This window comes from Lingula anatina, chromosome 1 (assembly GCF_051362555.1).
Source record: "Lingula anatina isolate TDL-2025a chromosome 1, LinAna3.0, whole genome shotgun sequence".
NCBI classification, from domain to species: domain Eukaryota; kingdom Metazoa; phylum Brachiopoda; class Lingulata; order Lingulida; family Lingulidae; genus Lingula; species Lingula anatina.
This window is the reverse complement of record NC_141767.1, coordinates 45,087,013-45,109,494: the sequence shown is the minus strand read 5'-3', so window position 1 is coordinate 45,109,494 and position 22,482 is coordinate 45,087,013. Positions and strand designations below refer to the sequence as shown.

The 22,482-nt window shown below is 35.6% G+C and overlaps 3 protein-coding genes across 16 annotated transcripts in view; 1 reads left to right on the top strand and 2 right to left on the bottom strand.

Moving 5' to 3' along the window:
• LOC106176195 (transcription initiation protein SPT3 homolog) overlaps positions 1–4,175 on the bottom strand; it is a 49,683-nt gene extending 45,508 nt beyond the window's left edge. Inside the window, exons 1-2 of one of the 7 annotated variants that reach the window (XM_087000548.1) lie at positions 4,010–4,175; positions 346–404 (exon numbers count right to left, since the gene is read on the bottom strand). The gene's annotated coding sequence lies outside the window, so the exon portion shown is untranslated. Of the gene's footprint in view, positions 1–345; positions 405–571; positions 775–2,228; positions 2,639–4,009 lie in introns of those variants that run through there. The other 6 variants (XM_087000545.1, XM_024075138.2, XM_087000547.1 and 3 more) reach the window with 6 other exon arrangements.
• The window catches only part of LOC106176201 (uncharacterized), a 51,674-nt gene extending 32,651 nt beyond the window's left edge, over positions 1–19,023 (top strand). For all 3 annotated transcript variants that reach the window (XM_024075137.2, XM_024075134.2, XM_024075136.2), the window contains exons 2-6: positions 4,266–4,613; positions 6,940–7,053; positions 14,627–14,827; positions 15,699–15,839; positions 16,158–19,023. In XM_024075137.2, coding sequence (XP_023930905.1) covers positions 4,266–4,613; positions 6,940–7,053; positions 14,627–14,827; positions 15,699–15,839; positions 16,158–16,924 — 1,571 coding nt within the window. In that variant the 3' untranslated portion in view covers positions 16,925–19,023. The remainder of the gene's footprint in view (positions 1–4,265; positions 4,614–6,939; positions 7,054–14,626; positions 14,828–15,698; positions 15,840–16,157) is intronic.
• A 788-nt stretch (positions 19,024–19,811) lies between these two features.
• The window catches only part of LOC106176194 (brefeldin A-inhibited guanine nucleotide-exchange protein 3), a 33,971-nt gene continuing 31,300 nt past the window's right edge, over positions 19,812–22,482 (bottom strand). For 5 of the 6 annotated variants that reach the window (XM_087000536.1, XM_087000538.1, XM_087000540.1 and 2 more), the window contains 2 exons: positions 22,112–22,380; positions 19,812–21,806 (listed from right to left, as the gene is read on the bottom strand). In XM_087000536.1, the coding sequence (XP_086856662.1) occupies positions 21,582–21,806; positions 22,112–22,380 (494 nt within the window). In that variant the 3' untranslated portion in view covers positions 19,812–21,581. The remainder of the gene's footprint in view (positions 21,807–22,111; positions 22,381–22,482) is intronic. The other variant, XM_087000539.1, reaches the window with a different exon arrangement.

Sequence of the window (22,482 nt, the reverse complement as noted above, 5' to 3'; positions counted from 1 at the left end):
GGAAGACTACATACTGGTAGTTAACATAGAAAGAAAACGAAAAAACGGGAAGATGATTAATATAGAAGTAGACAGATTCAATTTCACTTTACAAGAATAAGAAAAGCAGACTACCGTACATGTAGTACTCAGGCAGATGCATCCTAATCAATGCATTACTAGATATCATCATGTAGGTTTTGCTGTATCAAACCAAGATTCCCCTTTCTAATTTATATCTCCAGGTATATGCTAAACAAATAATTGTATCTAACATCTTCCTTCCAAGGGTAATGGAGATGTCACACACAGAAATATGATCATAATGAAATATCCATTTCCTCTGTTTGGTACCACATATCTTACCTTTCCTTGCAAACATGAGAGACTCTTCCTTTATTGGTGAATGGTTTTCACACTAGGCTCTGTAAATAAATAGTATATGCATGTACATGTAGAGTAAATATAGAACCAATGATGAAACCAGTAACCACAGACTTGTCCCCAACCTCAGGTATTCAGGGTAATCATTTTGTAATCAACCACTACCATGACAATGTGACCCAAATCTTTTAAAAGATCAATAACATACATCATGCACATTTTCCACTGCTTAAAACATCACCAAACACAGCTCGAGTTGTTCATAATGCAGGCTCTTATTATTTAGATGGAATATAGGTGGCCGACGACAGCACGGGCAATCTGCCAAAACTTATTTTGAAATTATGCCAGTGTGTTGAAATATGATACATGTGCAATATGCACATTGCTCATCTTTTCTGTACAGACTGAAACCGTGATGATGGTACTAATGATATTACACAACAACTCCAGGTAAGCAAGCCATTAGCATTTTCTGAAACTCAAAAGCCATTAAAATTAACAGCAACAGGTGTTTGCTACAGATTTGTCAGTTTTAAAGCATGAGATTTTTGCATCCATATTAGAGGGACATTACAGTTAACCCACTTAATTCATGGAGGAAAATTTCCAGTGTGTTATCACAATCAAGGTATCTTTTAGGAATCTAAAATCAATTTCTAATTTGCAACTTTACTTAAAGATGGGAGCAAAAGCACATTAAATGGCAACCTTTTAAAGATCAGCCCTTAATTATCAAAATATATTTATGGATACTTTAAAGAATAATGAGTCAGACATGAAAAGTACTAGTACTCATCACTGTATGGTGACTTTTAAGAAACTGCCTCATTTAAATGTAATATTTTCATGCATATTTTGTCACTGCAATCCTAATCTCAATTCATTTTTGAAGAGGATGTGATATATCAAATGGAAATAAATCAAACTGATAAATTTATGAAGCATACAAAAATAATTAACACAAGACCAACTAGTGAAATTTTAAAAATGAAGCTTAAATTGTTTATAAACTGTAGAATCTACAGTTTCAGTAAATATATTTACGAGTGACAATAACCCAAAAGATGTACGTACATAAAATTCATACATGGAATAGTGATTGATAGAGGAAAAAAGGTATAATGTCTTTCTAAAGTGGCATGTTACATGTGCTTGCATTGGAGCTATGATGTACAATAATAGCACTTAATGTTGCCAATTGGCACTAGAAGAGGGTTAGAAGGCATGGGTCTGTTGGGAAGCCATTTAAGTCTTTAAATACATATGCTTTTCAATGCACCAAGGCCAAGGGTTTCTACTACACAAAATTTTAATGTATAGGCTTAATCATAGGTAAAGAACAAGGAGTTGCACTGTTGTATAATGCAGGATTATATTCATTAGTTAAATAAGTATTAAAACTTGGAGTACAGGCAATGTCAGTTTTTTCAAAACTTTGAAGTTTCAAAAAATGTTTGCAAAAAAGCTAAAGACTGAACTAAATCAATTTTACAAGACTCGTAAAAAATTGCTTGAAAATCTGAAATCTGTGCTCAAATAAAAAATTATACATTTTGTCAGGTTAATTTCTTTTTTAAAAAAAATGTCATTTGTGAGTGAAGCAAAATGGAGGCTGCATTCCATCAAAAATGCACTCCGTCAAAAAAAAAAAAAAAAACGTTAAGTCCAACAAAAGAGCTAAAACCTTGGGGCATTTGGCATGTGATTTGTCACATGTTGTAGAACAACAAAGAGAATTTGGAAGGCACTGTAGATAAAGAAACTTCAAGGTTAAAATTCTTTATTTCTCTTTTTATAATTGGTATTGTTGCTGACATGTGTCACACAAACTGATATTGATATAATTAATGAGCCTCACTCACCGAGTGAGAAGCCACGGGTGTCAAGTTTCCGGTAGAACACTTAGCCAACAAAGAAACACGCTCCTTCAATATACCGATTTGCCCATATTATAGAATGTTCACTGTAAACAAGAGCACGTGAATGTCAATAGCCATGAATAATGATTATGCTATCAGAGCGAAATACAGGTATTCATGGAAGGCATGCGAGTCCACCTACGCACTTAGCGGGGGCGCGGCTTACACTGGGCGAAGGGCACCTTTACGGCGCCGTCTATCCTTACCACCTGCCTTCCATCTTATACTTGACAAGCAGATTGTCCAAGCAAGCACGGGTGGGCTGAATTTGCGAAAAATATGCCCGTTTTAACGAAAATATTGCCCTTCCATGGGCGCTGCCATTTTCAATGAATCACGCATGCGCATGACATTAATGCATGCATTAGGAATAGTTTCGCTGTACGCACATTGGTAAAAACAAGGAAGTATTTTGGTTGACGCAGCCTGACGCATTTAAAAATTTGCATTTGACATCATTATGATGCTCTGATGCGTAACAGAAATCAATAATATGTAATGTGAACAAAGTGTCAAGCCCGAAGTGTTTATTAGTGCAAATTGAAATTAGACGAAATTACAGATAAAAACAGAAGCGATAATGTCTCATTTATCCGCAGGGGAAAAATAAGAGCGTTAGGTTGCTAAAAGATAAAAGCGTTTTAGCACACTCACTGTGTACAAAAAGAGGGATTTGATTTGAAAGTAAGTGAGGTATGTTAGCAAATAACAAGGCTGGTAAATGGAACTTACGAGCTGATATTAGTTTAAAAAAATACCTGGAGCGCTTTGATCCATACAGACGTATGGGGGCCAACAACAATTACATTATACTTATACTGCATAATTTGAATTTGTTAAAGTATTCGACTTTGTTTCTTGATACTGGTCCCGACAGGTGTCTTTGTACCCAATCTGAGTGACACATGAATAGTTTGTATGCCTTTCTACATTCCATAGTAACCGCAAGAGTCACGGGGTCTGAGTGCGGCGATAAAACTATTTCATTCATAAAAATGCGGTTACAAGGTAGTAAGTTTGATTTTCAACTTAAATAAGAACCGTTATTTGGCGCGCTGTAAGTTTTTCTGCTGTATGAAAGACTACCTTTGAGCTGGAAGTAAATAAGACAGCCAACGCAACGCAAAACTAGTGATATGAGACGAGGTGTAAAGAGTGGCACACGAGGAGATTTTAAACCTGACACATCACGGTAAAATGTTTAAATATTTACTCGTTAATTTATCTGTACGTTTTACACGCCATTATAATCTATTCAATTCAGCTTCTACTGTCAGTTTTTGTGTTAAACAATGGGAATATAAATCCACGTAATGCCAGTTTTAAGTTCTAGTTAAAAATACATAAGCCTCTTCTAGCCCTAGGAACTCCCCGGACTTCCGAATACAGTCAACTGCACAATGAATTACGGTAGGGGTTAAATATCAAGTTCTTATTAGGAAAGGGGACCTTCCGTTTGTTTCGCGATTATTCACAATCTGCTTAACTAGAACCATTCATCAATGATATAGGAAAGACAATTTGAGTCAATAATCGCCAATAACGAAAATGCACAAAGAACGTGCGGTAATCAAGTGCATATGGAGATGAGTCATTATAATATCTTCCGCAACAGGAACTAGTTCCATCGTAATAATAATGCGTTTCCTTTTTGTAATGCGTGTCTAATGCTATCATAAGCCGTTTTTCAAAGTAACATATATATTAATTCCAGGTTACCTTACCTGTTGCGCCTTAACATGACGAGAAGTCCTTTTGTGTGCTTCGGTTTCCTATGCATTTCAGGTCAAGCGGAGGAATATGAGGTTATTCACGTTAAGGAGTGGTATATAATAAAACCCCACGTGAGTGACACATTTTTGTTCATTGAGGAAACCGCAGTGGTTTGGCTAAGATCCTCAAACACACAACATTAAACCTGGATGATTGAAGTACCATTTTCTCGTTCTAATTCCTGTTTTTCAATGCATTTACCTATAGATCTGAATGGAACCCAGTTCCCACAGTCGCCATACAACGGCATGAGTGACATTCTGACTGGGGAACGGACGCTCAGCGCCGTCCTAAGCGAGCACCCGGGGGAACTTGTACGGACTGGCAGTCCAAACTTCGTCTGCTCAGTCCTTCCGTCACACTGGCGATCCAACAAGACTCTGCCAGTGGCCTTCAAGGTTGTGGCTTTGGGAGAAATCAAAGACGGGACCAAAGTGACTATTGCGGCTGGTAATGATGAGAATTATTCGTCGGAGTTGAGGAATGCTGTTGCTTACATGAAAAACCAAGTCGCCAAATTTAATGATCTCAGATTTGTGGGAAGAAGCGGTAGAGGTAAGAATAATATTTCAGTAGTATCATGTATTTATTTTGTAAATAGATGAAGGCTGACTTTATCGGCGATAATCGTATTACGCGTATCCTGTAAAGTTTCATCATCGACTGGTAAGTGCAACTGAAAACGGGACGTCATTCAAAATGATATCATCTATATTCCAGTGTATCCTTGTGTATTTTGGTACGTGCGGTAAATCCCTGTGTGTTAACACGGCCTCTGTTGAAACTAAAACTACCATATCATGACAAGGAACAATGTTGTTGGCTGTTGATAATATTGTCACTGGCGGAAGAGAAACGGCACTTGATTACGACATGTTCGGTCATCTAACCACTCGTGTTTACAAAGTCAACACTACAAGACCGCACCTTTTAGGGTCCGCCCTTTGATCTCTGCGTCCTTGTATGTGTCATTCAACAGGTGTGTTACCATGCTTGGATAAAGTCACGTCAGTTATATGATAATAAAAAAACATCACTTTTTCAGTAAACCGTGGGTATATTTTTTCACAATTGGAAGTTTGGGATGAGATATTATTGAGAAATACCTCCTGTCTATTTCAGACTGAAGAGGTCAATATGTCAACCCTCCTTGTTCATCTATGATTATTGTAAATTAAAATTATATTTAAAACTATTTAACTTGTTATCAGGGAAATTTAATCAGATATATTTCATAAACAATTGACTTGTCAGTTTTATCAGGATAGATCTAGTTTCTGTAAAGAGATCATATAGAGTAGGCACGTATAGTTCATGACATTCTTGTCACATAAATTCTTTCATCGTCTCATTGTTTTTAACTTGTTTGTAGGTATTTAAGTGTTGTTTTCTAGTTGTCATGCTAGCTGCCGTGGCTAGGGACTGTTGAACGCTACAGTAATTACCCCTCCTTAAGGAGTGCTCTCACGCTGCAGTTCTTTAGTTGAAAGATGGGCGCTTAGATAACTGCATTAGTCATAAAAAAATAATTCTGTTCATACAATAAAACCAATACAGTATGCACATGTGAAAATTTTCACAAACAATCTGGGGACTAAAGATAAGCTGAAGGGAAGGTCTGATAAGTTCCTAAGTGATCTCTAAACTGCAAATGTTATCTTTTTGTGCATATGATGAAAAAATCTACGGACAGTAAATGTACATTAGCCGAATGAGGAAACGTCTATTTTTTGCTGTTGTTCTGCATGTCAAGGGATAATTAGAAGAGAAAGCTGAAGTAGACCAGGAAATGTTTTAACAGCATTACCATATACAAGCCATGACTAACCGAAGAGCTCATTCTTTACCTTACAGCCTTGGATGTTAGAGTTGTCCTATGAATCATGTCTCTCACATCACTCAGAAATCAAATTTTCCCCAGATACTGTAGGTTTACATTGCCAATTAGCAATCTGCCATCTCGTAGATTGTCATGTGAAACATCTTATCACTGGAGTTTGTCTTCAGGGGCTTCTTTTCAACTCCTCAGTTTAGCAGAAGATTAAGAAAGGCTACTTGCAGGCGAAATCAATGAAAAAAAAAAACAACTGAAGCAAATGCTTTCCTTTCTATTCTACAAAATTTGGCTTGGAAAACAAATTGAAAAAAATGTTTGAAAACTAATGATTTTAGTATATCATAATTAACCTGTAACTGATTTATGAATGGCATAAGGAGTTCATAGAAATCACATGGGTATTTTACCATCTGTATTGTATTATGAAATGATGGGATATGGCAGTTCAAAATAAACAATCTGTTACAATGTGCTACCTGCACTTGCTATAATAACCCAGTGCCTGTTGATACATTGTTTATTTTGCCTTTAGACCCACCACATACAAAAAATGCCAGCAATCAACAAACCACAATGATAATAATTGTTTGAAAATTGTGTCAGGGAAATAGACAGATACCTGGTTTTCAATCCCATTATTGGGAGGAACTTCCTTCTGAGCTTGTGGTGCTTTATCAGGTGAAATAACATCAGCACCTGGGCTGATCTTTTGTTAGTGTTTGTACTGATTAAATATTGAGAAAAAAAGAAAGAAATGGGCTCATGTGTGCTGTTGGCATGGGCCACTCTGTTGAAAAACTAGAAGGGAATACCATGTTTTGTTTATATAGTTTTCATGATTCATTTTGTTCACTTCATTTTCCCCATCTTTATCATGTCCCTTTTTTCTCTCTCTCTCTCAAGCTTAATTTAGTTTTGTAAATACATTTTAATTTAGTTTTGTAAATACATTTGTTTAAGTTTTTATAAAAGGTCCTTGCAAATGTTGTCATGAATAAAAGCTACTGTTTTTTATGAATAAAATACCATTTCTAACTTTTCCAGGCAAGAGCTTTAACCTGACCATAACAGTAAGCTCCAACCCCCCACAAATTGCTACCTACCAGAAGGCGATCAAAGTCACAGTTGATGGTCCAAGAGAGCCAAGAAGCAAGACAAGTGAGTAGTAACAATAAGCTTCTGTTATTTACTGTTCACAAAGACCATGGAAATGTTGACACTTTTAGCCAGCAGATCATCTGTGCTGGCTGAGGAAATTAAATGTTTTGATATGCAGTGATATGTGTGGTGAAGGGGAAGGAGAAGAAGAAATGAAAATATTATATTTCAGTTAGTGGTAACACAAAGAAAAGTAATTGATAATAATAATGGTTCAATGTAGGTGATTTCAAAGGAAATTGAGGCTTAATGTGGAAAAGATATCGCAGAAGTTTTGACAAAAGGTATTTCAACACCATAGCAACTGGTAGCTACATAGCCACATTTGAAGAATAAATTAACTGTTGATTAGCCCTCATCAGTTTTTGAAACCCAACCAGGAAGCTGCCATTCATTTTTAAATATCAATCCGGCAACACAGAAGCAATATATTGTCACAAGTCTCAGGGATAAGATTATGCCTTGTAAAAAGCTTATTGTAAGGATGCTGGTAGTTTGCAGAACTCAAATTGCATATGGTGCTTCTGCTCATTATGACCTCAACCATAGAAATGATGCCTAATAAGAAAGGGAGTCAGTAGGGGAAAAATTTATAGAGAAGGTGCAAATGTATAAATTGATTGGCAGGCCCGATCTCCGTCCATTCAAACAGCAGCAATATATATTAATAATATCAGTGTTTGACAGTTGTAGAACTGTGCACCTCATAAAAAAGGTAATTGCTGGGTTCTGAGTAATACATGTTTTCCTGCCTGGTGGCAGTTCAGTTTCCAGAAACTGTGATTAATACAACATCTGGCTATAGGGCAAACTTCCCAGAATTGCCATGAAGATTGTTGAATTAGTTGAATTAGTACAAGAGGTGACTCACAGGATCCCAAGGCCAATCGGTTTTACCTGTTGGGCACTTTTGGGTTATGCATGTAGTTTTGTTTTCTATAATTCTTAAATAAAGTTATTGGGGCGCAGATATTATTGGGATTACCTCCTAATCATGCATTTATGCTCATACGTAAATTACTGCACTTCTCAGTTCCCATTATTTACTGCAAATGTATGACTATTAACATATATGTTATCTGCCACTATATTGGCATCTCCATACTTCCCCAGGAACCATAATCAGAATGACTATACAGCTGTGAAAAAATACTCAGCAGATAGAGACAACCTGAATGGCAATTTAGCTATTTTTTATTATTCTGTCAGGTGTCTCTAAGTTTAGCTACCTGTTTAGTACAGTTCTGGTACCACAGATGTTTTATTCTGCCAGAAGCCTCTTATTAATGCGTCGTAATTGTTTTGCAGTGGTGTTAACCCACATTTAAAGTATGATAGGTAATTCCCAGTAAAAGCTGAAAACTCCAGAGGCCCAGCAATATGGAGGGGGTTGTGTTTAAAAGCTCTCGGTCTTCACCCACCTGAAAAATATCACAGATGTTTGATTCCAGATCAATGTGCTGTGATTGTAGTGGCTTGGTTGGGGTCATTAGTGGTGAATTGTGTTAATAGTGTGGCCTTGGGTCTTGTGGTAAGAAGCCAGTGGTCAGAAGCCAGTAAAACAATCCCCAATAAAGACACATAGTCAACCACAATCGATTAAAATAGAATGAACTACTGAAAATGGAGAGGATTATATAGACATCATCTGCTACTAGGGCTTAGTCTCAAATGGGGTTTTCTGTGCTTTATTGAAAATTGGTGTGTGATGAATCAAAGCAAAGATGTGATGGGAGGGATGAAGTATATTCAGTTTATTAACTCTATGACGTAGTTTCCCAAATCATCCCAATCCTCAGTTATTACAGGCAGGGTGATATTCAGAATTATGGGCATTATCTACAAAGTCCAGGAGGCTTGTGTGAGGAAATTCTCAGCAAGAACATTATGGTATTTGTATGATGTCATTAAGTACATGTACATGCGGCACTTGTTAATCACGAAGGTCAAGTGAGGGTAAGCAGTGGAAAAACACCTCAGAAGTTTCTGAACCATTAAGTTGGCAGAAAATGTGCACCTTCAAATGCATTTCATTGGGAGAGTCGTTTGCTCAGGCATCACGATGGCAGTTTGTGCTATTAGCTGTAGTGATATTATTTATGTTCTAGCAACAATCGCACTCATTCACTGGGGATTAGCAGTGACACCTAGGGATGCCGGTTCCTTCCATCGCTTTCATCGGCACTGACTGGAAAGTACACACCGGGTTAATTGGTAGTAATTGGGAGGCTAGTTTTTTTATGGCTTATTAGATGGACACCAAATAGATTTTCTAATGGGCATTATTCATTCAAAGGAAGAGGTAACCTCCCCCTGCGAGCAGATAACATGAAAAACAATCTTGAGACAGTGGAATATATTTATCTTTTCAGTTTTTATTATCATAATTGAATAAATATGCACATGTGGTAAATTAGAAGCATTATGGCAGGTTAAATGAAAATAATGGAGAAGGATGACAGCAGGCAAGCATTTAACACAATGTAGATGTACTTTACAAAACACTCCCTTTCCTTAAGCACGGGCATGATATGCTTAAATATGCACTCATAAAGTTGAAAGAGTATTTGGTACAATTTCCCAAACTGCACTTGAAAAGCATTTCCATTCATTCACTCAGAACATGTTGTGCTTTGCCTAGCCAAGCCTGTTAAGTTCAACAGGGATATTAGACAAGCGTTTCAACAAACAGGGAAAAGCAATCAATCTGTCGTAGTACTAGAGATGTCTTCTGATCTATTGAAAGTACTGAGTGATAGGTAATTTGAGAAGTGAGTCCTTTATTCATTTCTAACTCTTAGTACCCTTTTTTCCCCTTGGGGTTATGTTGTTCTGTATGTTAAAATGGGTTATGTGAGATGGAGATTAATCCTGGGTGTTGGACTTGTACTTAGAGCCCCCCCTCGTATCACACCTTAATTCCATTGAGTCGACAGGTAACTGTTATTGTCTTTCACATACCATACATGGTTGACTCGCTGCTCACCTGGCGACTGGGCCAGAAAGTAGAGCAACTGTAGACAAATAAGAGGAAGTCGGCGGGGGTATAACAGATAATATTCAAATTATATTTCAACACTGACACTAATTGTTCTATTAGTCAGGGCTGATAAAGTGGCTAGCTGGCTCTGACAAGCAAGTAATATTGGAGAATATAGCCTGTAGCACCAGCGGTTTGATTGATGAAGTATTATAGCTTAATGAAGAGTTTTTGGTCAGTTTGGCTAGTGGTTAACCAATAATTAGGTCAAATGTCAATTAATTAAGTGTGCCACAGGTATTTATTTGACCATTCCGATCATTAATTATGCAGTAATTAAAAGTCAATATCTACTGTACAGTAAACCAGTAAGGCAAGAAGAGAAATAATGAGAGTTGTTAATTACTCAGCTATTTGAGCCTCTCACATTTTTCTTTGATGTCTCTTTGAAGCTGAGGACGTAGGCGAGACCTTCATTATATCGTAAATAGTCCACAATAGTGGTATATATCAAAGACATTTTAAGTGTGATGTTTTTCAATCTTACATGTTTATTATTTTTACATCTGCACCTATTGAAATTCCAATGCGCAAAGACCGTTTCAAATAATGAATTTCAATAATGCAATATAGTTTACAACAGATGGATCAAAACGGAGCTTTTCATTTGAGGGATCTGAAACTGCCGCAAAGCTTTTAGCTTGTTATGACTCCTTCAAAAGTAAAAAAATAAGCTGCAAGAAAATATTTCATTTATGTGTTGAATAATATATTTAATTATTAAACAGCAAAATGTGGACAGTCATCTTGAAAAGAAGAGGAAAAAAGGGCAGAAATTCTGAGTTTGTATTTGTTTTTCAGCTGTTTACATATGATTGTAAACATTAAAAACAGAAACTTATATCTATATCTGCTTAGATTTAGATCCTAGTTTTATAACTTAACTGACTTCCATTTCTAATAATGTTTCTGATCATCTTCCATTTATCGTGTGATAATCACCTCACAAATGTGCCTGAGCTTTTGTTTTGTAAGGGAGTGAAAATGTATCCCCATTAGGTGAACCACCCACCTGCCATGAAAATTATTGGAACTATAATCACTCGACTTCAAGGAAGCCTATGCAAAATCCAACAATTCCCACCTACTCGTGACTGTAACATGCTCGGTTTAACCTTCTGCTGTATTGTGTAGGCTTATGAGAGTAAACCCACACAAATCCTGATAAGGTTGCATATGTGTGCTGAAAACTGATGTGCTTACTAATAAACATGGAGCTACTAGACAAACAGGTACATAACTATTAGCAAAAATGACAGATTTGTAAGGACATAGTATTGAAATTATACCACAGAACAACAGCATGTTTTTTTTTGTGTGTGTTTGTGGGTGCCTGAAGTAGCCTGCAACCATCACATGTTGTATCATCCAGTATATTTATACTAATTACAGGGAAGTATATCTGATAATTACAGTTGTGACAAAATTATATCCCACTTAAAGATATAATTAATAATTGAAACTTATAGTCCTGCCTAGGTAAATGTAATGGTTACACCACAAATGATGGTTGGAAATGGAAAGTTGGGTATGCCAAGGGATTTCTTGATTACTAAATTAGATCATAGTCATATTATTTTTTACTAATGCCTTTATTATCTGTGAAGTATTTTATCTGCCTTGTGGAAAATATGTTCTTGAATATATCCTCTTTACTCACATTTCTAAAGAAAATCAACTATTTGCCTAAAATATTTCTGAACAAGGTACATCAGTCCTTGAATAATTGATTGTAATTGAATTGAGCTGGCAACAATTTTTATCTGATGTTTGTGATGAATCCAATGTGATTTTTTTAGAAGCTTATCACAGAATTTAGTAAAGTGGCAATTTCTCACAAAATTCAAATGACGCATTTATTTTGATGATTTATCCACAGAATATCCCTTTGTAAGAAATTTCAACTTTCTTTTCTTAAGTTTTGAATCATATTTTCTTGTATCATAAACAAAACTGCTTTGGGAATATGATTATTTGGTTTTGTTTAGTTTGGTCGAGTAATTTCAGTATCATCATTTGCTCTCACATCAGTTGACCTGTGCCATTCTGCCCACAATAATATAAAATTTCCCTGACAGTCCATTTACACATGAAAGGTGGAAATAAAAAGATTCATATCAAAGTTTACCTTTGACTTTCAACATAAATGCCAACATGAACTTATTTTTTGCCATACCGGATTGTAATGAAGTATAATACTGAAGTGAACTCTTTTTTTTGTCCTGGGGATTCTGATAAAGCATAATTTGTTCTAAATGTTTTTTGACTCAACAATGGTGTCACGTAGGCAGAAATGGTGGGATAGCGTGTAGGAGAACGTGGCACTGCAGTGTGATTATCCAAGTAATACATGTGTAGTTAATATCTCCGGTGGCACAGAGGAGGCTGAAGGTAGAAATTTGATAGGGATATTATCGATGACTTTTCCATGTAACAGGACCTTCGATGCGCCTTTGATTTTATAGTAAAATTGTCCATCAATCGTGGAAGGTGGTTTTAACACTATCTCTCTGTATGTGTAACTGCAAGGTGTGGGATAATAGAGGAAATATAATGGCATCAGTGATTGATTTATCTAATATTTATACTTAACATGATTAGATCTTCCTACACTGTCATAAATAAAGGAGAAGTGTTGACTTCCTTTCTATTGAAGAGGAAGTACATTTATCGTCAAAAGTTCACCACAGAAAAACAATATTAATATTGTTATTGTGTGTTGAAATCCATTGGCCACTGTCGGGAAGGAGAGTTTTCATAAATTATTTAATGACTAATTATAAATAGTTTTTGAACAACAAGTTTTAGAACCAATTAAAAAGAAATATGAAAAAAAATGGACAACTAACAACTGCATTTAAAATTTAAAAAGTCACTTATCAACACAATCTGGGACTGATGTCTTTTAGTGAGTTGCTGACTAAAATTTTTATGGAGTCTTCACTTTTTCCTCTCTTTCTCTATCATAAATATCATTTAATGTGGATGAGAGGTGTCATGCTACCAAAGCACATGAACTACATGAAAAAAGTACATCATCTGTTGCTCAGTATGAAATATTATGCATCAGCGCTCAGCTTCCGCCAATGCAGGTAATATATTGTTGACTGTCATTGTTATCCCCATAGATCAGGGTGATTCAGTGAGTTCCAGCTTGTTTTTTAAAATTGGTATTTCCCGTTGTACTTCACTTGTTGCCATATTCTCTTTCAAATAGCTCAGCATGTCAGAAACTGTGTCCTTGGTTTTAGTATTAAAAAAAAAAGCTATCAAGCAGTTGAGTTCCCCTTAAACTGCACTTGTAGGAATTGTACAAGCCAAAACCACAAATGTTTAAGCTTTCAATTGTTCCAGTCTGTCCATGAAGAGGGCCTGAAGGATCGAGTACACACTTTCATTGATGCCCCAGACCACCATATTGTTGTCATTTGTCCAGATTTGAGGGTAAACTGAAACAATGGAGGCTGTTCCAGGGGTACATGGCTGTATTTTACATTGAGATTAAGTAATGTTTGGCCTTTTGTAGCCCCTTGTGGTAAAGATAACAAGACGGCTCCCATCCCTGGCCTGTCATCGGCAGATTATGAATCATGACTCGACTGTCAATTATTAGAGCAAGGTGTACTGAGTTACCTGCTCCAGTGCTTGGATGAGAGGGGATATTATTCTTAATGGCACTGTTTTGATGAAAATTTTAGCATAAACAAGTTTTGGAGAGCATCAGTCCTATAAATCATGCGCTTTTGACCTCGGTCATTTAATTTTGCCCACTATATCGAGGTAAAACTCATGTTTTTTTCTTTTGTGAAAGATCCCTTTTAAATGCGATAAAGACGTTCTACGGGCATTCAGTGACAGATACAAATCAGTTAAGATGCCATTAAATTTATTCAAATTGTTATTAATGTGACCTGGATTTGCAGCTAGATTGATGTGTGATATGGTTATATACCACACCTGTGCATGTTCTTTACCTGTGACCCAGACGGCAGAGAAAAAAGAAAATTTTATCTCATATTTATGTAAAAAAAGTCACCTGAAAAATTTGTTTCTGACACGTTACATTTTATGTCATGCTAAGGTTGGTGAAAAAATACTAAGCAGGAGGGGAAAAAAGCATTTCCTTATTCATTTGAGTAAGAATGTCTTTAATTTGAAGAATGGGCTTTGCTTGAAAGCAGGGGAAACTTATTGAAGTCATTTAATTGCATTCTTTAAATTTTCGCTTGTTTGTCTATTTTTTAAAGTGCATAAGTTAAATTAATAGACCTTTAAAATTCTCCAGTAGACAAGTTCAATAGAAATGACTATACAAAAGGAATGTCAGAACTTCTATACAGCTGCAATTTAATTGTCATTCTTTGTTTATCACCTGTAAAATTATGCACAGTTATTTATTTCCCTGTAAAGGACATTTTTTTTCATGGTCATCCTTTTAATTTTAAGTAGAACATACAATTGATGGATATTGCTTTTCTTTTTTCCTTTGAATTTCATAGTCTTGTAAAAGTGGTCCTTTCTTTATCTTTTTAGAATTACGCACAGATGACCGTCGCATTCACCAGCATCACCACCACCATGGTCTGCGTCCTCCACCCCCCCTGAATCCACCAATGGAGAGAATTCTTACAGACCCTCTCTCAGATCATGCATTCTCCTCACATCTAGCGGAGTTGGACCAGCTGAGGCGCAGCACGCATTCTGTAGACAGTGGACTAGGCCGACTTAGCGATGGTGTGTATATTGCAGTTTCCATACAAATAGGAAAGAAAAATTACCCCATTTGTTTGTGTCTCTTTAAGTGATTATGACGGTTCAAACTTGCCAACTTTTTAGTTGGTAATGACGAACATGTGCCCCAGCTACTTACAAAGAAAAATTACATCATTTGATCAGAAGTCTTTATGATAGGCAGTTGCCAGCTTCTGCAGTTTTTTTTTTTTTTTTTTTTTTTTGGTCAAGTTTGTTATGCAAAACATTATTTTTTCAAGACTAACTATGGTAAAATGATGTGTTAAATGCCATCTATTTGATTTCAAGCAATATTTTTAAAGCTTGGCCATAGCAAACAATTGTGTGATATACATGTATGTAATTCAGAAAATACCATAAAAGGGATTTGCTAGTTACAGAGAACTTCTATAATTTGAACCAATCCCTCTTTCCTTGAATGTTGTACCTACAAAAGAATTTAAAATTAGACATGCACATTAAGAAATTGCAGTACGTCAAGACGTAGATATATTATATGACTTAGGCAGGAAGTTTTAATGATCACTAAAAACTGAATGGATTTACTGAGAAATATATGGCATTTATCTTGAGTGACACTTAATCCTTAATGATGGCTATTTCTCAGATTTGGAGGCATGCATCGAAATTTAGTGTGAAATAGGAAAGAATAGCAGATTAATCATCAGAGTAAGCCACAATCTTAAGTCTATGTAAATAGTGTAGTGAACAAATGTGCCATATTTCATTATAATACTATTTAAAGCCAGAACAAAATATCTTTTCTGAAAAGACTTAATAAAATATTTGAAATGATTTCACCAGTATTAAATGTTATTTTTAAATTATTTTCTTTCTTTTGTTTTCTCTCTAGATATAAACTTACAAAACCAAGTTACACACAGTCAGTGGGGTAATGGATACCAGACCCCTTCCTATTCCAGAATACCCCCAGGCCAGGGAGGCCAAGTCCCCCACTCTCTCCCTGCCCCAGACACAGTCATGGGCTCACAAGGTAAGGATTACAACCCAGTGGTCTGTCTGTATCCATCTATTAATTTTTTATAGACCCAATATTTGAATTTCCAATCACTGAAACCATTTGACTGATTGATAACAGAACAATGACATATGGTGTATTGTATACTCAAATGAGAACCTTGTACTTCCATTTGAAGAAAAACCTACAAGATTTTCATAAATCACAGATAAAGTTATGCATTTTTAGATTTTAAAAATATTTAAAAATCATTTGTTATGTTACTAACCATTCATCTTTTTTATTATTATTATTATTATTATTATTATTTATTTTTTTTTTTTTAATTTTTAGGTCTGCCAACAGACACCCCAATTTCAGAATCTCGATTTCCCATGTTACCAGTTAGTGGCATTGACAATATGCCTCCTCGCCATGAAAACCAGACAGCTATGGACCATCAACCTACACTCACATTACTGGACAGCAATAGAGATAACAGACAGAGTGGTGGATCCCTGCCCCCAAACAGCAGTATGAACCCAAGACATGCTCTAGATTCAGTAATATTGCCCAAGTATCCAGAGCTTCGCCTACCAGAACCACGTTTTCCAGAGTCCTCAAGATCCATGTACGCAGCGGGAGGTGATACTGGCAGTATATCAAATTATCGCAAACCACCCACATCATCGAATATGTCCATATTGGAGGAAAGTCGCACAATAACAACTTTGCATTTGCCGCAAGTTTCACACAGTAACTATCCCATAATATCTCCTGGATTACTGGGCTCCAGCAGCCCTCCTAGTCACTCCTTTCTGAGCTCACCACCACCATCAGTGTTGCCATCTTCCTTCTTGTATCCACATCTGTACACATCGCAGGCGTCACAGTATCAGTCCAACTTGCTCAGTTTAGCAGGCGGTGATCTTCGTTCATATGATCTGCTAGGTCAGAGAAGTGATGCCCAGCTTGACCAAGGGTTGAGATCGGGACTAGCATCGCTGCCATCAACGACCATGGCACCATTAGAAGGAAAGGGTGCTCAGCCATTGCAGCCATTGCCACCTGATCATAACCACCCAGATGGAGACCCTAGCTCAGTATGGCGTCCATACTGACTATATGGACTGGATGGAACTGATGAACGATTTTGGTAAAATTAGGGACACTATATGTGCTCATTTGTAAGCCATGTGACTGTCAGTAGGCAGCTTGTACTGGAAGCTTGGCTGCCTCATAAGGCAGAGACACTTTAGGGCAGACAGCACTATGAGGATAGTGACATAGAAAACCCTAGCAGAATTTATATACATGGGGTTTATACATAATATTTGATTTGAACCAGTATTGTATACAAGAGAAAGACAGAAAGAGAGTGAGAGAGAGAGAGAGAGAAAGGAGGGTGTAAAGCACTGCATTTACAAGTATGAATCTTTATTATCATTATTATTCACTCTGACTTGTCACTGGTGTTACTGTGGTGCCGTACCCAGTGTGTTTGTGCTTTATTTATTGAACTCAAGTGTGCACACAGGACCATTTCTCATGTCTCTGAAAACTAAAGCCATTTACCAAAGTATAGTGCCTTGTGTCGTGAAAATATTTCTCTTTGCAGTGTACCCGTTCATGATCTCATGTTTTCTATGTTTGCTTTGTTTATGTGTATGACCTTTAAGTTAATGATTAAGGATGTAAAAGGATGTTTGTATGTAGACACATATGAGGATAAACTCGAATACTCTCTTTACTTTTGAGACTAGTCATTACCTTGGCAGTGAGCCAGATTTGGTTGAAACTGAAAACATGTATATTAGTGGAGGGTTATTTAATGCATGAAATACAGAAGGATTTACTTTAACAATGTGGATTTTTTTTCATTTTCTCTTTATTTGTATTATAAATATAGTAAGTATCATGTGCAGGTGAAACTGGGTGTTGTGATGGAAATTTAAACTTACATTCATGTAACAGCACAATCTGTTGTTTTGTAAGTATAATGTCAACACATACAACTATTTAGACTTTGAGTGGCAGACATTTTCAACTTTCCATCTAATATATATACATATATATATATATATATATACATGTGTGTGTATACCACATACTTAAGTCACTGTTTCTGAATGAGGATCAACATGACAATGCAAAATGTATACAAACATCTTCACTTTTGGTGGAGTCATTCCAGAGCTCAGTCTTTAGTAATGCATGTATTATCCTTTTACCCATTAAGGATGTAGAAACAGATGTCTTAATATTTGCTTCAGTATATCTGAGTAGTCGCTTTCCGACAGAAATCAAAAGTAAAATGTATGAGGAGACAGAGAAAAAGTGGTTTTGGCTGTTCTCGCTAAAGTGATGTCAATTTGTGAAGAATGTTTTTTATATATATATATAAGGGGTTTGTTTGTTCTCAAAGAACAGAAGAGATTTTTAATGTATAAGATTTTGATAGAAGTTAAGAAAAGAAAAGCACAGGAGGGGGCTATAATGGTGCTGGAATTACTTCATTCCTTCTCTGTGTTGTGCAACGTCTTAACAGGGTTCCCACTTTTGGTACATTTTGTGAATTTTTTTTAAAGAAATATTTACGTGTCAATAAATGGTGAAATTGTATATTAACTTTCTTAAGCATCAGGCATTTGAGTATATAATATGCAGCTATTGAAAACTTGCACCACATGGTTGAAAAAGCAAATTTTTTGCTGTAGCTTTGTAATGATAAGTAAGATAATTTTTTTTTTCTACAGAGGGCTTGTCAAGGTAAGAATTATTTTGGTATTGAAAGTCTTTGTGCAGAGCACAACAGATTAGAGACAGACTGTTTCTTACTGCTGGTCAGTGAGCATATCTGAAAGCTAGTCAGAGACTGGTCAGTGTAGAGTGGACAATGGTCAAGCTTATCCAGCATCTTTTGTTATATGGATATTTCCACTTTCATTCAAGAGCTAAATGTTGGTATAGTCAGAATGTTAAATTTGTATGTATAGGAGTTGCAGTTTTACATTTTGGAGATAGATACTTTCTGGGCTTTTCCTTAAGTGCAGGTTTTCAATAGCCACTGATGCCTAAATTTGCTATGCAATGTAGTCTGCATCATATAGTCTGCTTTAGTGAGAGAGTCTTTACTTATTATTTACAAGCTAGTGTTATAGTCTGTATTCTACCAGTGGAATCAAACATTTTTAAATAAACCATGTGTAACATGTAACAACTGTTGGTCTTATATGTGTAATAATGTAAGGCATATGCATTTCATTTGAACTTGATTTTAAAGAAATTTTAAACAGGGTACTTCAAAAAAAAAAAAAGTCAAATACTTAACAAAATATAATTTTATATTAAAATTCTGAGAGACTCCCTTTCTACAACAGCCATAAAGAAAAAATTGAATTTTACAATTCCTGAAAATCCCACAGAAAATTTGACGAAGTTTTATTTTCTGCATCCCCTATTTCAACCAAAAATATCGAGTTAAGACCATTTACACTGTTCTCAAGAGACGAGAGTGTGATTTAAGATCCATGTTGAGTATTGAAATTCTCTCTCACTAGCTTCAAACGTGGTGATCTTTCCAAAATGTTCATTTTTAAAAAAGTACATATTTTTTTCTTCCCCCATGGATATGCCGCAGCCTAACCACTGCAGCACTTGTGGTTGTGCCTCAGCTGCTTTGTAGGCTCTTTGAAACTGTTAAAAACCAATCAATTCGCCGTAAACACTAATTTAGGCATGCACTTATACTGAACCACTAACAGAATCTTATTAAGTTAGGGTGGTTTTCTTAACAAAAATTCTTGCAAATTAAATTTTCTAAGAAGCTTAATTTTGCTTCAATAAAAGGTTTATAAGTTTATCGCCCATAAGAGCTTGTGAAATTTGGTTTCATACAACCAATAGATATGTAACTGAATAACAGTTGTGACACAAATTGCACACAAAAAAGGAAAATTATAATAAAAATCATTAAATGACCCAAATGCAAAAATACAAAGTATCATATCCTTGTTTATCACAACATTTAATTTCCAACAAGCAAAACAAAATGATTACAATATTATGTTTAAGTAAACATTTTGATCCCTCTTGTGATACTTTAAAAGCATAAAAACAAAACCATAATACAAAAAGAAATAAATTTTTTTCATGTTGAAACAAAATTCAAGAATATAAACAAGCTGTTGAGACGCCCACAGTCACGTACACACAAATTAACTGATAACAAATATACCACACAACTGGAAATCCCCACTCTTTCCTGTTATGTAAGATGAAACTGAATTTAAACCAAAAAAAAAAAAAAAAAACCCAAAAACTTGCCTCCTTATGGTGTAAAGAAAAAAATCAATACCCATTCCAAGGATAAATTATACATGTACATTGGAGCCCCATATCAAATGCCTTCAGTTTGGCAACAAATTAAATCTGAAGCCAGAATGTGTAGGATGTGTTTAGTTATAAACATGGGTATCTTACACGGCAGGTAAATACAAATACAAAAATAAAGTGAAGTTTGAATCTAGAACCCAGTAAATGTACATGTAGGTTCTTATTTAAATAGAGAGCCTAGACACTGTTTGTTCATTGCATTAAGATAGCAAAGACACCCCAAAAACATTCAATTAAATAGTTTACAGTAACAGTAACACTTAACAATAATCATGACTATAACATTTCTTCACAGTAATGGTAAATTGTCATTTTTTGGGCCAAAACTGTTTATGTCTAATTTTTCATGAAATTAAAAAATATAGGTAGATTTCTCCTGCCTTCTATCCCAAAACAAATTGTTTACGCTTTCCGATTCTGTTACTTTTTAAAACTGCTCCACAAAAGGAGAACATGTCTTGGCTTTCCTTTTCATAAGTTGTTTTTCTTTATGCTTAGATATAAACATACCTCTCACCTACTGTATCAAATAGCCTCTAATAAAATTCCCATTTATATAATACTGTTTGTTAAGCAACTGAATACACAAGTGCTGAATGTTTTGGAGACCATGCTCTGATTGTCAAAGCAGTGAACATGTAACCCAAAAAAACATGTCACACTTTCACAGTCCTTAAAACATTATGGTCTGTAATATGACTGAGTTTATTATGTTCCTCAAAGGAACTGAAGCCTCACACAGTACAATTATACACGCTTGCCAAACATACTTGTTTACTCATATTCCATAATATTTTTAAGAAGCACATTTCTCAACATTTTCTAGATTTACCTTATTGCTAACAACACGTTTAACGGTAGATCTATGTATTTTGTCAGCATTACTGATTACACAGTTAAACTCTATCCAACATGCTAATTTTTATTTCTGCCCTTGAAAAGCACTCATATGATACCCATCAAGTTACCTCTGATGTACAGTAAAAGCTGAAATGCATTATTTTGTTCATGCTAAACTGGAGTTACAGAGAATTAATCCATAATGCATTACCCTAACAAACCAAAAACGAATAAATAAAAATGAGAAAAAAATAAAAATGCCAATATTTGTACTGTGGTTAAGTGTTTCACTTTCTTGAAGCTAGTTTTTGCCATGTCTAAGCTCTTATTTGCTACCAATCAAGTTCCTTTGATGTGCTTAAAGTAGTAACACTATTTGATTTTTTTTTTTTTGCTTCTAATTATGTGGCTTTTATGCACATTAATGTGTTAACCAGTAATGTTTCCATTTCTTAAATATAACTGAAGATATTTATCCCTCTATACCAGAGTCACCAATTCAAAGTTGTCCTCAAATGTAATAGCAAATTTCTTCTTTTAAGTTCATTTTGCATCATGGCCACTCCATCCATTCATGTGTCCTACCTTGTGAAGCCACTTGGCTATTGCATCTTTCAACCTTTGGTTCTCCACATGGCAGATAAGCTGATTTATCCAGCTGAACACTACAGGCAAGAGGGCGTGGAAATCCTGGTCTGGCAACTGCAGTAGTAGATATAACACAGTACAGATCATCTCCGTCCAAGACTCCTTGTGAGCCTCAGCATCCTACCCAAAAGATAAACATTGTGCATTTAAACTTTTGAATGAATGGTCTGCATCCTGTTTAAGTCTTGATTGTTATTTGAATGAAACCCCAGAATTTATAGGGGAATATTAAACACTGGATATCTTGTTAATACATATTTTGAACTCTTGTATTGCTCATTTTGTGGTTTTGGCAAAACATATTATCATGTTTTTTATTTCAGTTATTGTATAGCAATCCCTTACTTCAATACATTTTTATTCAGCGGAACAAAAAGGTACAATAATAAAATCCTTTATATTTCTAAGTTTTGAGGGCATCTTACTTTCATAACTGAAACATGCTGTTGTTTTTCAATTTCTGGATCCAAACCGTCTTTGGATTGTTTTTTCTTCTTTTTGTCCTTCTCCTTTGTAAACTTGACAAAATTAGGCAAGGTCTTCTGTTGCTTTCTCTTTTTGTATGTGCTGATGACGGACTGAATGGTTACATCTGTGGCAACCTGATACACTTTATCCAAGTCCTTGTCTACATCAGGCCTGCCGTCTTGTTCAACAGCTTCCTTCTCCGCTTCTGCAGAATTTTCATGGGAATCTATTTAAAAATATTTAATTTGCACCTTTAACATAGAGGGACAAAAAAGTGAATTAATATTTCTAAATCCCTTAAAAACAATATACCATACAAAGAGACACT